We start from the raw sequence: 18,108 nt of genomic DNA on the forward strand, positions 1-18,108 counted from the left end.
CGTCACCTAAGTACACGATGTTTATCTTTGGAGGAGGAATCCCCCTCCTCCTCCTCCTCCTCCTCCTCCTCCTGCCCTCTTGCAGGCGGGATAGAAAGGCGAACGTGCCGGCTGATTTCCCTTCCCTCTATCGATTTTCGTTTCACCAACGTTCCAGAGACAATACATAAATCTTAATTAGTGGCTGGAACGAATGGCATTGCGCAGGGGGGATGATCGATAGATCGAAGAGAACGAGTTAATAATCTCGTTCCGTCACTTCGAAGTGATCTGGAATTTTTTTCAATCCAAAGACTATTTCGGAAATTGAGCGAATAATATCGAAGATTTGAGCAGTGCACTTGTTTTTTTGTAGAACACAAGTATTTACGAAACTCGTACAAGTGATCAAATTGTTACGAATATTTGAGAATTATGATTTATTCAAAGTTGAGAATTGAATCTTGTAAATAATAATTTTCTAAGCGATGATATTAAGAAAAGTGTGCATATTATACTTTTCACAATTATTCTTCTGAATAAAAAAAAAAAAAAAAGAAAAATATTAAGATTAGACTGCCTTATCGACGATATTAAGTGTGGATAAGAGAAATTGACAATAAACGATTTCTTAAGGGATTCGGGTCAGAATAGGACCAGGGGGAGGGGAGCGCACCGCTCGAAGGAAGCCTCGGAAATGGCATCGTGGATTCGATCATGGACACGTTCGACAGACTCGATTCCTTTTCCCCCCTTTTCGCGTGAATCAATTTTCCAGAATTCGAAAAACACGTTCCCGACGATATCGTGATGCGCAACCATTTTGCCTCCACGGATTTATAAAACTCGGGGTAAAATTGCGCCCGAGACTCGAGGACGAGACTTTCGTCTCGTTTCGTTGGGAAAAACTTGTTCCTCGGTCTCCTCGTTTCAGAAGGGCGAAAAACGGAGCGACGAATCTCGAATCGCGAAACGATTACGGGGGGGGTGGATCCGGTGCTTCAACCGGATAAATCGTACATAGTACAAAGGCGTTGGGGATTAGACTGCGCGACGCGCAGGTGTACAGTGACGCGTAACAGTATGCCAGCGGAACTGGTGCTCTCCCGTTCCTCCGCTTCTTGAGCCGAAAAAATTTCTCTATACCTTACGAGCTACGATAATACTGCCACGGTATAATTCAATATCCAACAAGGTATATATATATATATATACGTAATTTTATATATACTATATATATATCATTTGCTCGTCAAACACGCCTTCGATCGATTTTACGCTTTAACCCGATGTTTATCGCTGCTTTTATTCTTAAACTCTCGTGTTCTTTATCCGTGTTATTTATACGAAGCCAGAGTAGCTGGAAATGGCAGGGAAACGCAAATTTCTCGACGCGTTCGACGCACTTAACAACACATCGCGCTTTAAAACACACACCGTGACTTCGTTTTTCTTCTTCATTTTTAATCCTCCGATATATCTATACTTATCGTTAGCTTAAATATTTATTTGGTAATTCAGCTCTAACATCGATGCACATCGCCCCCCCCCCGGTATCGATATCGAACGAAATGATCTCGCGGCGAGGAAGGTGGACGATGATAAAGTGCCTGTGAGAGAATATTAACGATGATCTTTCGATAAAAGGACAAGTAAAAAGTGCATGGAGGATGTAATTCTATTCTTCATAAAAAGCTTCGATTCGGCTCAATTTCGCACACGATCGATCCACCGCGTCGCGTTTAATCTTTCTCTTCTGTTTTTTTTTTTTAATTTCGCTATTTTTGTTTTATTTATTACAATCAGGAGAAAACTCGATCTCGTTCCCGTATTGTCCATCTGTAAAAGGCTCGAGGGGCACGAAAAGATATATATATATATACATATATACCTTGAGCCGAACAAATGTTGAGCTATTCGATTGTCCAATTGCCTCGTTGCTGTTCCTCCTTGTTCGAGATAAAACGTGACTCGATAAAACGAAATTGAGATACGCCTAGAAGCTGACAAGTTTATGAAAGGCTTTGCGAAATTCCGGATTGAACACAGTGTAAATCACGGGATTTACGAAGCTGTTCATGTACCCTAGCCAAGAGGTCACTATGAATGCGGTGACGCCTGGTTGACAGTCGGCAGTCAGCTTCGTGCAAATAGCGTCCATGATGTTGCACGTGAAGAACGGCAGCCAACAGATCAGAAACACACCTGTAAACGTGAAACAAATTTCTTCTGTATACGAACAAACAAAAAAGAAAAGAAATCAAAGATGACAATCTATCTATACGCGACATTCTTACACAGTTTGATAACATCCCGAAATATGTCGATCTTTCTCAACTGAAAGGAAAAGAAATCATGAAAATATATAAAGAAATCACACTGATAGATAAACTACATAATAAACTCGTTTTCCCGCCAAAATTCCCCCAAAATCGGACGTACCAAGAACAATGGCCAACGTTTTCGTGGCCTTGCGCTCCTTCTTCGCCGAGCTTTTCTCCCGTTTCTTCTTGCTCGCCTTGTTCGCCTTGTATATGGTGAAACGGGATCCTGAACCGGCATTCTTCTTGTCCTTCTTGCAGGTGGACGAGGCGGACATGACGCTCGGCGTACGCGCGAGCGGGAGGGGGAGAAGGGAGACGGTGCTCTTCAACCTCTTCAATTCCTGCTTGTTCGTTTCGCCGCCGTTCCTCTTCGAGGATTGGCCGGCCGCGGCCGCGCCCTTGGCGGGCGGCGAGGACGAGGTGGAGGACGACGGGGCGGACGCGATCCGCGGGTTCGGGCTCGGGCTCGAATTCGTTTCCACCACGGGCTCGTGTATCACCGCTGTGCTCGCCGCACCGTCGTATCCCGAATCCTTTCTGCCGTTCTGCCGTTCCCCGCCCAGCTGAGCTTGAGCCACTGCGCTGAAACGACAACTGCAATTCGAGTATCAGTGGCGCCGACGTCCACGATATTTACACTGCACCTGGAGGGTATATCTCGTAAGTTATACGGCAAATGTGTGAGGAGAATTGCCTCGCTTCGGTATTATTCGATAGTAATAATAAGATGTATTGGGTTGGCAACTAAGTAATTGCGGATTTCAGTTGAAGTCGGTGACGATCTAATCAAAGCAATAATCGATTTGGATCGTCACAGTATAACTCGTGAGATTGCAGAGAAGCTTCACGTATCACATACATGTATTGAAAACCATTTAAAACAACTTGGCTATGTTCAAAAATGTTCGATACATGGGTTCCTCACGAACTGAAAGAAAAGCATTTAACGCAACGCATTAACAGCTGCGATTTGCTAAAGAAACGTAATGAAAATCCATTTTTAAAACGACTGGCGATGAAAAATGGGTTGTTTACAACAATATCAAGCGGAAAAGATCGTGGAGCAGGTCACGTGAACCAGCTCGAACAACATCAAAAGCTATTCATTGAAAGAAGGTTTTGTTATCAGTTTGGTGGGATTACAAAGGAATTGTCTATTTTGAATTCTTACCATCCAACCGAACGATCTGTTGTCTACATTGAACAACTAACGAAATTAAACAATGCAGTTGAAGAAAAGCGGCCCGAATTGACAAATCGAAAAGATGTTGTATTCCATCATGCAATGCAAGGCCACACACATCTTTGGTCACTCGGCAAAAATTATTGGAGCTTGGTTGGGATGTTTTGCCACATCCACCATATAGTCCTGACCTAGCACCATCTGATTACTTTTTGTTTCGATCTTTACAAAACTCCTTGAATGGTAAAAATTTCAATAATGATGATGATATCAAATCGTACCTGATTCAGTTTTTTGCTAATAAAAACCACAAGTTTTATGAACGTGGGATTATGATGCTGCCTGAAAGATGGCAAAAGGTCATTGATCAAAATAGGCAACACATTACAGAATAAAGTTATTTAGTTCTATGAAAAAATTGTCTTTGATTTTCTAAAAAAAATCCGCAATTACTTAGTTGCCAACCCAATATATTTTGTTGACGATTAATATTTGGATTACGGGGATGCGTTTACGCGATTGGTTCAATTGGAAGGGGAGATGGGGAGCGAGATAGAGGGAATAATGGTATATTTTAATATTATTATATTTTTCTTGCCATCTTCTGCGGAGGAATAGGTAGAATTCTCTGCCGCACAATGAAACTTGCCTCGAGGGAAGCAAGTTTGCCTCCGTTACTTGCATCGTGACTAGTAATGGAGATTGTTTGGCGTACTCGAATTTAGTATTTCGAATTTCTGTTTTGTGTACGATCGTGAGACAGAGAGAGAGCTCGTTCGGTGTATTCGGATCGATCGAGATCCGAGTATAAATTGGATAACGAAAATTGAAACGGAAACTTGTAGTGAAATCGAAATTTAATATTGGTTTGACCGCTCGAGTGGGTAAGAACTACGAGTGTAAAGCATAGTTGAGTTGTGTAGCGAGAGTTGTTTCTATCCGGTTCTATCACCTGCCCCGCAGCTACCGCGTCTCATCGTGTACACTACTCGTAGGTAGGAGAAGGTTGGCGAGAAATTACTTCTCGTCGTAACGAAACGACACACGTTTCGTTCGAAACCGATCGAACAATGAGCTACCGCCGCGTGCATTAACGTACCGTCCATTGGCCGTGTACGGCCAACAACAAACCCGTCCGTGTAATTAAACTTGCTTGCACCGCCGATGGAACCGCTCTCGGCGATTAGTCTCAAAGACATCTCGCTGCGTGGACCACCACCGTTCCCACGCGCCATACGTATCGATCGTGCGATTAGCCGGCATGTATGGCAGGTATTATCATCGCGTTACATTGGGTTATCATTGCCCATCTCTGCGTAACGCTACTCTTTTCGTGTCGAAATTTATTCCTAACATTTGATTTGACATTTTGTGGAATATATTTTAACCGTGGAATTATTAACAAATAAATCTAACATTTACTTTCATTCAAAATTTTCAATTCGTCAAAGTATCTACATACGTTATTGTACATACAAATGGATGAACGTTTCGATTAATCAGTTAATTTGTACACTCTGACAAAATTGAAATGTAAGAATTAATGAAAAATAGCGTAGGCACGTTATATCTCGGCCAACCAAAGAAATCGAATCATTTCCAATCCCTTCTTCGTTATCCCTTGCATTGTGTACAGGGAACGTGAATATACTATAAGCTTTTTCCTTTTTAATCACTTATCGTTTTGTTATCGTTAAGCTATCGATCGAGGCGACGTGTCTTCCGCGTTCAATCAATACTTGGTTACTACTCCAACTTGCTGGACCAGTGGACGTTCCACAAACAAACGAATCGATTTCACAGTGGACCGAGTTTATCGGTGTTTTCTTCCTATTTTTATCGAATGTGTCGGCGCAGTAATTCTTTACGCCAATGAATTATCGACTCCGCGGCCAATATATATATATATATATATATATATATATATATATATATATATATATTTAAAAGGAAAAAAAAGTTCAACCCTTCCTTTCGTCCAATTTTACGCAGGCAAATATATGATTCCAATTTTCCATCCTCTCGTTTCGTAAGTTTAACGTCCTCCTCTCCTGAGATCTCCCTATCTCGTTCAATGGAAGATAAAAGGGGCAATTAGTCGGTGACCCGAGGAATTTTGAAAGGAAGACGGCGTTTCGACATAAAACACCGGCAAATAAGAACCGATGCTATCTTAATTCGCAGATCTAACCAATTAAGATGGAACTTTAGATCGACTCAACTCCGCCGCTCCTTCCAAACTCCTAACCGAAAATTCATTTCCTCCTGATGAACAGGAAAATAGTATTCCCCCCTTCTCCCCCCTTCTCCCCTTTCTACCCCAATGTTACGCCTCCCGTTTTCAATGCTAATTGATTCCATCCACCCCTTTGTCCTTCTCCATTATTGTTTTTTCTTTCTTTCTTTCTTTCTTTCTTTTTTTCGCTCTCGTTAATTTTCCCGGCAAAGTTTCAACGCCTCCGCGTCTCGCCAATTCCCTTCATTCGTCCAGAAAAACGGATCCACATCGGCCCGTCCTTTTTACCAACCTCTGCCAAGAACATTTTTAACTTCGTTCTAACCCTTGTTATACGTTTTTGCTTGGACTTATCACGCGGTGAAATTCATTAATTAGAAATTCTCGGGTGAGGAAGAGGAAATTAGGTACGAGGGATTTGTATAAAAAGAGAAAGGGAGGGAGAGAGAGGGAGAAGGAATGGAGAGATAAATAGACTGCTGGATTTTCAGGCAAATATATATTTGTCGCATTATATCTTTTTTATATAAATATAGGATGTGCAGCTACAAGTGTCCAAAAATTATATAATCTAGAAAATCCGCTCGATATAATTAAACGAAGATTCAATTTACTTTAAGCAAAGAATTTTCCCGAAGTCATTATTAAAATCATTCCAAGCGATATTTATCCAAAAATAAATTTATACAGCTTGATCTCCTTTGATTAAATTTCCTATCAAAATTAGGAAAACTTCGAAGCGCTGTAACTTCGAAGATACTAACTTCCGGTTAACTAGTGAACGATCGTTAAAAGCTTGGAATCTTACCCTTTAAAACGTTCTTTTATTCATCTCGATACAACTTCCCGTTCCCGAGATATCGTCGCGTAATGAAAAACTAATTTTCAACTATTTATTTCAAACCCCGACTATTAATCTTATTAAAATTCGGAAAACTTTAAACCGCTGTAACTCCGAAGATACTTACTTCCGGTCAACGAGTGAACGATCGTTAGAAGCGTGAAATCTTACCCTTTGAATCGTTTTTTCACTCATCTCGATACGACTTCCCGTTCCCGAGATATCGTAGTGCAAAGAAAAACCTAATTTTTAAATCGTTTACTATCTTCCTTCTTATCGTTTACTCGGATCTCTTACTCGCGCCTTCTCTCGCTGACTTATCTCGAGACTCCAGACGCGATACACTGGAAACAGTGTACATTTCCAAGAGAAAATATAGAACTCTAGCCATTCGTAATCTTCCCACCATCTTAAATACCGCGAAAACTTTAATTCTTCGGTATCGAGATAATGAATGAAAATGGCGTCAAAATTTTCGATTCTACTTGTGAAATTGTCTTCTTTTCTGTGATCTACATGTTGTGACACAAAGATACAATTTGTTTCAACGATATCGATCGAATCTATACATATCCACGTGAGAATCCACAGTCCAAAGATTTGAAATTTGATTTGAATTCTTACGCTGCTTCCTCGACGACGGTGGCCAGAAAGAACTCGGTGCTCTTGTCGTTGGAGATGACCACAACAGGATCAAGGGGCGTCTCGTCCTCGTCCTCGTTGCTGCCGGAAGCGGTGTTGGTCGGCTCTTCCATGCCGGGAGCCACGAGAGCCGCCGCCCCCAGCGCCGTCTCCGCAAACCTTGCCACAGAATACCCACTACGTGATCTTAGTCAAAAGCCTCTAAAAAAAAGCTTCTACACTTAGCATGCTTTTAGTATTTCCTCGGCGGCGCGCTAATCCGGCAAAAGGGGGAAAAGTTAATCTATCATGCACAAAGCGAGAGGCATGGCGGGCCACGCTTGCGCCTAGGCTCGCGCCACTTTCGTTCCACGAACTTTGCCACGAACAAAGAACCCCCGGCCTTTTACTTCGTTCAATGTATCCTTCGCGATTCTCGAAAGTGATCCTCGGCTACCCTCGTTGAAATGAAAGTAATTCTTCTGCGAGAAGAGGAGAGGGGGAGGAGAAAAAGAGCGAGAGAAAAAAAGGTAGGAGCTGTTCTCGAGGAACATTTGATATTTCAATTGGCTCGCTTTCTATCGATGGAATGGAGGCCAATTATGTCGAAAAAAGAGCGATTTTTAGACTTAGTTTCGAATAGGATATTTTTATCGTTTCTTTTTTATCATCTCGGTGGTAATAATAGGGGGTTAATTTTTTTTTTTAGATTTATCGCTATCTTTTCGAGATTATTTGCGCGTGAATAATTTGATGAACGAGTGATCGTATATTCCGTATAATTCTAACCTTTGACATTTCGAACGAAACGTCCAGTTTCGATCGATTAATAATAATTCGAAGAGTTAATATAATAATTATCGAAAAAGGGGGACGTTTCGAGGAAGGGAGAAAGTTTTTTCGTTCACGTGTTTCGATTTATTAGTTTCTTGAAAATTGAGATCATTGAGAAATGTCTTTTTAATTATCGGTATTAGTCGAAGGGTAGGGTGGGGTAATTTTGTGCGTGAATAATATGGACATTGGAAACCGGTCTATTCCGGAATAATCGGATTATCGGGGATCCGATTACGTTACAGGTTGGCAATCGGCAAATGACTTAGTATTCAGAGTTCAATCTAAACGATAGCTCCTCAAACTTTGCGTCATTTACTCGGTCATTTCACTTTCGCTTCTGGTGATGATCGATTACGACTTCGATGATATCTCTCGAAAGTGATTTCTGAAATTTTGCCAGATAAAAAGAATTGAAAAAAAAAAAACTCTCCTTTAATATCCTCCAATTAATCTTACAAATAGAAATCGGGATCGACGTTTGTTTTAACAACAATCTGAAATAGAGATAAATCGATGTGATTGAATGTGCGTAGATTGCAGTATCAGCGTCATACAAGTTATCTCGGGTCAGGTCAGGTCAGGTCAGGAAGATTCTACGTATAGGGATGAATTTGATACAGAAACGATAAAATTCTTTCGTTCTGAATTTCGAGATAATTATTTTAAAACGTTTTCGTGTAAAGTGCGCGTTTACAACTTCCAATTAATTTCAAATTCAATTTTCTCAGAGGAAAGGGAAAATAAAAAAGGAAAAACAAGAAAAACGAACCGTAAAAAATTCTTATTCCCCGCGTTTCGAAGGGACGACCAGATAATATCAATACAGATGCAGATTCCACGTGTATGTAATAAGGGAAGCGTGGAAGAGGCTTGGATTTCACGGAAATTTTGGGCCGAGATTACGTTAAATACATGGGACCCAAGGGAAAAGACGAGCCGTGCAGCCAAAATGTGACCGTTCCCATAAACATCTAAGTCTAATTTATCGATAATGCCCGTAACACGTAACCGTAGGAAGTGACCTATAAATAATAATCAGGGCGAGCGAAAGGGCACAGTTAATACTATACAAATTACCCGTGCACCCGCGCGCGTAATTGCATTTCTAGCCGTACACGCGCACTCACGCACTCACGCAAGCACTCACACATCCCTACATCTTCGCCACGTACAACGCTCCAATCTCTCTCTCTTTTCCAATCCAATCGATTCGAAACAATCCACTTCAAAATCCTTTTCATACCAACGTTCCGCGAGCAATCGACGTCTAGCATTCATAATAATGATAATAACAATAATAATAATAATAATAATAATAATAATAATAATATCCTCAAAGAAGCGTGAAGAAGTGTAAAAGATGGAAAGAGTGAGGAGGAGTGCGGAGGTCGAATAGTCATCGTTCGCCGCCTCGAGATGAAATCTCACCTTCCGAGAGTATATCTGTATATCTCTCTCTTTCTTCTTATTCTTCCGTGGAATAAGGAAGGAGAGAAGAAAAAGAAGAAGAAAAAGAAGTTGACAGCAGCGGTATTAAATCATCTTGAAACCGACAAACAACAAGACTGGGCGCCTTTCAATCCGGGGACGACAAATCGGTTCTTCCCTCTGCACGCTTCATTCTCATTTCTCATCGATGAACGGATGCGCGACACTCGAAGAAGGGGAGAGGGCGGGGCACAAAAGCCGGCAATTAAAGAAAAGTTGTTGGCCATTCAAGACAAGTAGTCACCGACACAAACGGAAACGAAGATATTATATAGGGGAGAGATGCTTGAATATCTTCTCACGTTCTCTCCTTTCTCCCTCCCTCCATCCTCCTTCTTATTTTTCTATATATATTCTTTTCTCTTCCCTCTTCTCTCTCTTTCAGCGGCATTCCTGGCGGAAGAGAAGAGGAGAGGGGGAAGTAGAAGGGGAGGCGTCAATCTCTTTGCGAAATCGTCTCGTTGGAATGCAAGAGGAGAGCGCGAGAAAATTGAAAAAAATGACTCGATGGAGGAGCACGCGACACATTCGGAATGAAGGGCGGCATTCGTCTTTGTCCGCGAATCCCCCCCTCCCCTGAACAGATCGCTTCCCTCTTTCCAATGAATTTATATTCATCCTATGTTTAAACAGCCAGCTCTCCTCTTTGATCTGCGAGAAGCGAGAAATCGCGCGGAGTGATTGAATATCGATTCACCTGGCTCACGAGAAACTGGTGGTTGATCAGAGAAACTGAGCTGTGTACATCTATCGAGATGTAGATGTTTTGTCGTCCTCGAGCATAATAAAGAGATACGGGGATTCGATCGATGTTATCCTGCCCAACCCTCTCGGAAGGCTTTCGAAGGGCAGAATTTCTTTCTGTACGTGAACGAGACGTTCAATTGGAAACAACGGCCTTTGTCGATTTTCTTAAAAGGAGAATAGACGTACGAATTTTACTTCTTTACGTAATTCATTTTAATTATACTTAAGATTTTTGTTCGATAAATTTGAGTTTTCTGTAATAATATTAATAATAATGATATTTGTTGTTCAAATTCTTTGCGATCTTAATCTGAGAATCGATTGAAATGAATGGACAAAGGTCGTGTTCGTTCATTATGAAAATTTCGATTGATAAGGGAGTTCATTTTAATTGTCCTTAAGATCCTTGTTCGATAAATTTGAATTTTCTGTAATAATATTAATAATAATAATAATATTTGTTGTTCAAATTCTTTGCGATCTTAATCTGAGAATCGATTGAAATGAATGGACAAAGGTCGTGTTCGTTCATTATGAAAGTTTCGATTGATAAGGGAGTGTTTGCGTAGTGGAAGTATGAATTATATTACAGAATCACGCTACTAACAACCACGATGCTTAACTCCATGCAACATGCAACGGAATGACACGTGCAAGTGATGAATACAAACATGCCGTTCCCCCCTGCATTTATATCAACCAAGTATCAGCTTTGATTCCTCGATTCTCTTCCAACGAATTCAAAAAATTTTAACACATTAATTACTTTTTATCTCTATTGTTGTACATTAATCGTGAAAATTCATTTCTTATCATAGAATAGCTATGCTTTTTTTTTTTTCTAGATAATTTCTAATCTACGTTCACTTCCTTCTTTGACCTTGGCGTCGATTCGAATGAAATTCTTAATAAATTGTTGGTAATCTGTTCTTAAAGAATCTTAACATATAATACGTGTATAAAATATAAGCTCACCTGCGAGTGTGCGCTATGTTCTCTATTATGCTGCCCGGCTTAATGTCGCCCAAATTAGGCTTCCTATTGGCCCTCGCTTTCCTCGCTCTGTTTCGCAGCGCCTGGAAATGGCAAATTGTGAAATGATCGTCTCGAGACAAATCGGGAAAAATCGGTGACGAAATAAATCTTTTCGCGTGACGTACCCGTAACATATGTATCACCGCTGTATTGACAAAAATATCGACATTTGTCGAGATATTTTTTTTTCTTTTTATTCTATTTTCTAGAATGCATAGTATAATTTTTTTTTTTTAAATTTTTCGATCAATTCTAATTTTTCTAAGCGAATAATGATTGTCTCTTACGGAGAGACAATATGATATATTATTAATCGGATATTATTGTCGAGGAAGATGTCTTATTTATGGAAAACAGATCAAAGCAATATCGGATAATCGAATCGAGCTTTTGAATTTCGAGCCTAATAAATTTATACATCTTTATAAAGATATAAAATCCGGGTAATTTCATATCTTTTCAATCTGTGCGCGCAAACGGACGCAACGATTGTTAATACCCTCCCTATTTGAACTCCGTTTCGCGTAATTATTATAGCGATATTTCGCGTCATCGGAAATTAATATCATAACGAATGAAAGCAACCATGCAAACAAAATTGTTTATGTATTCCGGCCAATGTAGAATAGCGAAGCAGCCGTATTTATGATTAACCGCAACGTAATCGCAAAAGCCAGCATATCTGCCGAACACTTTGCTCCATATGGCGTTAAAATTATATCTACGTAATTCGGCCGAATTTTACTTGCTACGATGAAATTATAAGTCACGGTTAATCGAGCAAATAAACCGATCAATATCTCCATTTATTTATCCCCCTTCATAAATCCCATTCACTTATTTCTCAATCAACCGTTTCTCGTATTTACTTATTTTTCCGATTCATTTACATCACTCGATGATTCGTTTCTTCTCTTTTCTCGATATCCCCTTTCCACCACACACGACTTAAGAAAAATTGTATTCTTAATCGTTTTAATTTTTAAATGTAAACCCTATAAAAAGAAAATTATTAAAGTTATTAACATTATCAATGATTCTTCTCTTTTCTCGATATTCCTTTTCCTCCACGCACGACTTAAGAAAAATTGAACGAAAAATTTATTTTTAACCGTTTTAATTTTTAAATGTAAACTCTATAAAAAGAAAGTTATTAAAGTTATTAACACTCAGTATCGAAGATTTATTTCTTTTTTCGATATCCTCTTTCCTCCACACACGACTTAAGAAAAATTGTACGAAGAATATTCTTAACCATTATTTATCATTATTATTCTTTCTTAACCGTTAATTTTTAAATGTAAACCCTATAAAAAGAAAGTTATTAAAGTTATTAACACTCAGAATCGAAGATTCGTTTCTTTTCTTAATATCTCCCTTCCTCCATGCATGACTTGAGAAAAATTTATTATTAACCATTAATTTTTAAACGTAGACGCTATAAAAAAAAGTCATTAAAAAATTGAAAACGGATTGAGAATCGCTGCTCAATTCCAAAGGAACAAATTCTTTTTCTCTTTCTCTCTCTCTCTCCGCATTCGAAACGAGCGAGAAGGAAGGTTCTTACCTTGAATATGTTGTAATAGAGAAACACCATGATGATGCAAGGTATGTAGAAGCTGGATAGGCTCGAGTATATGATAAAGTCTGTATTGTAGAAGAGGCATTGGTCCGGTGTCCGGTCGGGGGTGTTATTCAAGCCGAGAACAATCGGGCTGCCGATCGCGGCAGATATCGCCCAGACCAACAGTATCGTCAACCACACTCTTCTATTGTTCTTGTGCTTGGCGTATTTTATCGGCTGGGTCACTGCTATGTATCTGCAATTCAAATTCATCCCGCGTATCGTACACTGTCCCCTCCCTCCTCCCTCTCGCTTGATGGGCATTACGTTACCGCAAATCGACGATGGATCCACTAACACCTTGCTAACTCCCTCCCCCTCCCTCTTTCCCCGGCGAACGGCTCGTTCAATTTATTATTTTCTACTAGCTACCGACCGACGAGAATTTTATAATGGTAATTCCGTTTTCCCCTCTTCGAGAAGAGAGGTATTTCTTTTTGGAAAACTTTCAATTTTGTAATAATGGAGGACAAGGATCGAAAGTTGTCGCGATACTATAATATTTTTAAATGATCGAAGTGAATGAAGGAACAATCGTGAACGAATATAGAAATTGAGATATTGGAAAAATTTTGTATTACTACGGTTTTGTTCGAGTTATATATCCGGAAAAGAATGGAAGTTGAACTCGATCGAGATAATCGGTAATATTAACTTTTAGTTACTAATAAAATTGTATCTTCAAATAATTCTCTCAAGTTAATTTCACGGGAGAGAAGAAAATTCCGATTTTATTCCGATCGATCAAGATTGTCTAATTCCCTCTCTTCTTCTTAATTGCTAACGCCATCTCGCGACGAGACGAAATTAATCACATCGAATCGGGAAGCGGAAAGAAAATCATGATTAATTAAGTTAAATTACTGGTGCTTGTTCTTGAGGATTTCTGGAAGACGGATGACAAGGGACGGATTTAGATTCTCCAACTTTAAGGGAGAGATCTCGCGGCAGAGATCTTTAATAAAGTGCACCCATTTTTCCGCATCGCGACACGAATATTTTAACATGCAAATGCGAAAAACTCGGTATTAATCATTCGACTGTATCATTTCGCCGAATGAATGAATTCCTCCCTTCTTACGACTCGATGTGTCCAATGTTATTTTCAATCTGTATCGATAGGAATTTATGAGATGGTTTTTGATACACAGTTCCAAAGGGACTACGAAAAAAAAAAGAAGAAGAAGAACAAGAAGAAGAAGAGAAAAAGAAGAAAAAAATCTAATTCTCGTCTGGCAACTTTGATATCGAATAAATTCTATGAATTGCTCGTAAGTTGGTCTATCGGATTTTATTCCGACCACGTTTCGTTTCGCAAAAACAAACGATAGGTTTCGTAAATTTGAAAGAATGACGAAAAGAAAAGGAAAAAGAAAAAATTACGAAACCGATCGACCTCCCTTTCGACGATAGTTATTTCGAAACCTTGACGAAACTTGATTTACAGAAATAGCAGACATCCCTTTCAACTCTAGATCGTTTCACAGAACAAACTCTCGTCCTTTTCTCTCCGGAGTTTCGTCCGAATTATTCGTGTCACGTAAACCGGTTAAATCAAGCTCCATCCTTTTTCAAGATTTTCGCTGCTTTCTCGACAATCCCGGCTACATAATTTTCCCGCAATCGTGCAAAACAAATGCAATACGGGCGGCAGTTGTATTTTTATTTCGTGGAAAGAGCTTCGAATTTACGTTTATTACGTCCCCTCCTCTGTCCATCACTTTCGACCATCGACGTCGTAGGAAACGTTCGTAAATCGGTTCGACCCACGAATCTTTTGCGTGTCTCTTTTGGCTCCTCCTTTTGGTTGCACGGTATATCAGGGCAAGGTATTTATGGGAAGGTAGGATTGACAAAACGATCGTGAATGGATTTCGAAGAAAGGGATCAGCCTCTCTTCCCTTTTCTTCTTTTTTCTTCTTTTTTTTTTCTTTTTTTTTTTTTTTGAAAATGGGACGCTCACCTGTCTATCGAGATTGCTACGAGATTGAAGATGGAACTGGTGCTGCACGTGACGTCCATTGCGATGTAAAAGTCACAGACAAAGCCGGGCAAGCTCCACGACCCGTTTACCTGAAAAATGAATGAACCAACTGTGAAGATTAAAACTCACCACCAATCGTGCCAATTCGGATTAGCCTCCCTTGTTCTACGGATTCGGGGATGGATCCAACCGTTTCTCAACGAATTATCGATCGTACGATTCATCGAGCTCTCCGTCCATGCGAATAAACAGGCGGGTAAACGGCATAACTATTATCAAAGGAGTCGATTCAAATTGTAAATCTTTAAGAAAAGGAAAAAGAATTATTTATTCGATATATAACCGATTTATATTATTTGTTTTGAAATTGGATTTTTCCAAAAAAAAAAAATTAATTAATTAAAATTTCGAATTAAGTTATTTTAAGTTAGTTAAATGACAACTTCATTTAAAATGCTATATGTATAGCATTTATTTTATATAATAATTCTCTCCTCTGAATCATGAGGAGTGGCTTTTCTACTCGTCCGGCTATAACGCTATTTATACTACTTATCCGCTTCTCGCGCATGTTCGTCTGATCCTGATTGACCCATGCTACTCCTCTCACTCTGATTACATTACTCGATTAACCATGATTTACTCGTGCCTCATCGCTTGCTCCACCATCCTCGAGAATATACCATTCCACCGAATCGAATCTACAATTCCTCCACGGATTCTCAAAAAATAAAAAAAAAACACCTATTGGAAATGAGAAGATAAAATTGTTTTCGCTTCGAGTGCACGATCGAACAATCATCTCTGAACAATATACCGAAAAAAAAAAAAAAAGGGAGGGAAAAAAGATCGGTAATTTTTTTTTCAAACAAACGATATTCCTCGTTTCTGTCTTTATGCTTCCGCAAGCGTCATCCGTCTTTTTATTTTCGAAATCACATCCGTGCTCGCGATAGCTCTCCTTCCGTGCGTATCTATAACAAAGCCTGTTCCGTGATTTATTTGGAACAGCCGTGCCTCGAGTACGAAATCGGGCGCGGCCGAAAACGCGCCTATCACCACCGCCGGCTATGCGTACACGCTGTCTCCATTTTCTGTTAAACCGGCGGATTTCACAGCGTTGAATTTCCTACCCGTGTTATTATTCACCGCGTGGATATGCACGAAGGGAAGGGATCCACCATTTCTCGTTTCGGTTAAATTATTCGATGCTTTCGCCAATGCTTTCGCTATTCTTCCTCGATGCTCCCTTTTCTCCTTTCTTCTCAATATAATTCCACGTTCTCTCCTTTCCTCCTCATAATTTCGAACGATTCGGACGCAAAGATTCGAAAGAAGCTTCTCGAAGATGAAAATTTAATTTTCACGCCCGCGTGTAGGAAGGAAGGAAATTAACCTGCCGGATTTTCAATCTCTTTATCGATCGACACGAACGATAAATTCTTCGGAGAGAGAGAGAAAGAGGGAGAGAGAGGGAGAGGGATTTGAGAAAATGGCATTAAGTTGCGTATCTCGTAGTCCGGACATCATATTGATCGAACTGCTATATTTTACGTATAAGCAGAGCAGAAACACGACCAGACTATCGATATTTTGTGACACTGTTACATCACTGAAATATATAACCGAGCATTCTTGCTTTCTCAAATAGTTTTGATTTACTAACTTTACTTTCAGAGGGGCGTTATTCTTCTCTTTTTTCCTTTTTTCTATTCTTTTTTTTTTTAATATCGTATTTCGGTGTTTTTGCAATACTTTTCGAGCGTTTTGGATTATTTATTTTTTTTTTTTCGACAAAAATCGGAGAGATATATATACACGTATGACGTTAAACGTAGACATTTATAACGCGGCTAACGATTAATTATTCTTTATCAGAGCTACTCATTCATCCATATCAATTAAACAAGGAAATTTGTACGAAAAAAAATATGATAAAAAAAAAAAAACAGAGAAAAATCATTGTCTGGATACAGCTTTTACACATAAAATATACCGAAATTCGCCATGTAAATTTTTTGAAATAATCGTAACGTTTTGAACATTTTGACGCATCGATTTGCACAATGTTACGTCTCTAACAATCGAACGATTGTTATTGCATTGTTTTGTATCAGTTGCGCAAACGAGTTTTATCCAATTATAACGTGTAACTCGTACGTTTCAAACGAAAATATATTTCTTTCCCCAAAGAGGAAGTCTCTAGGCAAAGGAAAACTCAACAAACCGCGTTTGTTAATCGTTAATTCTGATCAAAAACATTTTTTTACACTTTTGTTTCGCATATTGCCACCTTTATATATATTCGTTTACCCGCTTTTCAACTGCGCCCGCATTGAAATAGAAATTTTAAATCGCTTTTTAAAGAAGAGAGATCGAAGTTGTGAAAGAATACGAGGTGTTAAACGAGTAGAATAAATCTTTATAGCAAGTCTTTATGCTTTTACTTAACTCTTTTAATTAATTTCACGAACGAGCATCACTTTTTTAAAAGTAACGCGGAGATGAACAAAAGAAAAAAGTGTCGTTTTACAGTTTGAAAAAAAGTAATATATATTATCCTTCAGAAACAGATGTCGTTAAATTTTCTCTCGTACGAAGAACGAAATTTCATTGCAATTTCACAAATTGATTTCGTGGTCGCATTTCTGAAACATTCGCTCGATTATTTCAACCGCGAGTCTCCAAGCCGATTCGTTCGCGTTTTCAGAGTCGAGCACCGATTTGGTTGATGAGCAAATTGATCACGTAGACGACACGTCGTTAATTGGGGGGGGGAGGGGGGCACAATCGCAAATCCCTGTGGCGTGGCCTGTATACACAGGAGTAAACAACGGTTGTAATCTTTGCGCTAAGTTGAGCCCCGGCCAAAACGCCAATAAACTATTTAGGACGAAGTAATTTAAGAGAGACGTGAGCAACTCGGAACAGCTGCTCTGTAACCAACACTTGTTATCCGATCCGCATTGTTCCACTTCCGTTATCCTTATTACTTATGAAACAAAGCATGCAAAATTCCATCCGACGTTGTTTCACTCCGTAATCTGACAAAGCCTCGTTTTAAAAGCCTGCAAATACAGATTATTATCGCATTCCCTAATTTTCTTTGATGAATAATTACACGCTTAACCCGCTTAATCAACCCCAACAGAGAGGCACAACGACTTTAGCGGGGAATTTTAGAAATTGACCGTGAACCAATTATAAAA

The 18,108-nt window shown here is 39.4% G+C and overlaps 1 protein-coding gene across 5 annotated transcripts in view; it reads right to left on the reverse strand.

Moving 5' to 3' along the window:
* Positions 1 to 506: 506 nt before the first annotated feature.
* Positions 507 to 18,108, reverse strand: part of Dop3 (D2-like dopamine receptor) — a 142,846-nt gene continuing 125,244 nt past the window's right edge. Inside the window, exons 3-8 of one of the 5 annotated variants that reach the window (XM_006561505.3) lie at positions 14,879 to 14,988; positions 12,859 to 13,111; positions 11,232 to 11,332; positions 7,188 to 7,364; positions 2,422 to 2,897; positions 507 to 2,184 (exon numbers count right to left, since the gene is read on the reverse strand). In XM_006561505.3, coding sequence (XP_006561568.2) covers positions 1,976 to 2,184; positions 2,422 to 2,897; positions 7,188 to 7,364; positions 11,232 to 11,332; positions 12,859 to 13,111; positions 14,879 to 14,988 — 1,326 coding nt within the window. In that variant the 3' untranslated portion in view covers positions 507 to 1,975. 5 annotated transcript variants of the gene reach the window in all.

This window comes from Apis mellifera, linkage group LG9 (genome assembly GCF_003254395.2).
Source record: "Apis mellifera strain DH4 linkage group LG9, Amel_HAv3.1, whole genome shotgun sequence".
Classification (NCBI taxonomy): Eukaryota; Metazoa; Arthropoda; class Insecta; order Hymenoptera; family Apidae; genus Apis; species Apis mellifera.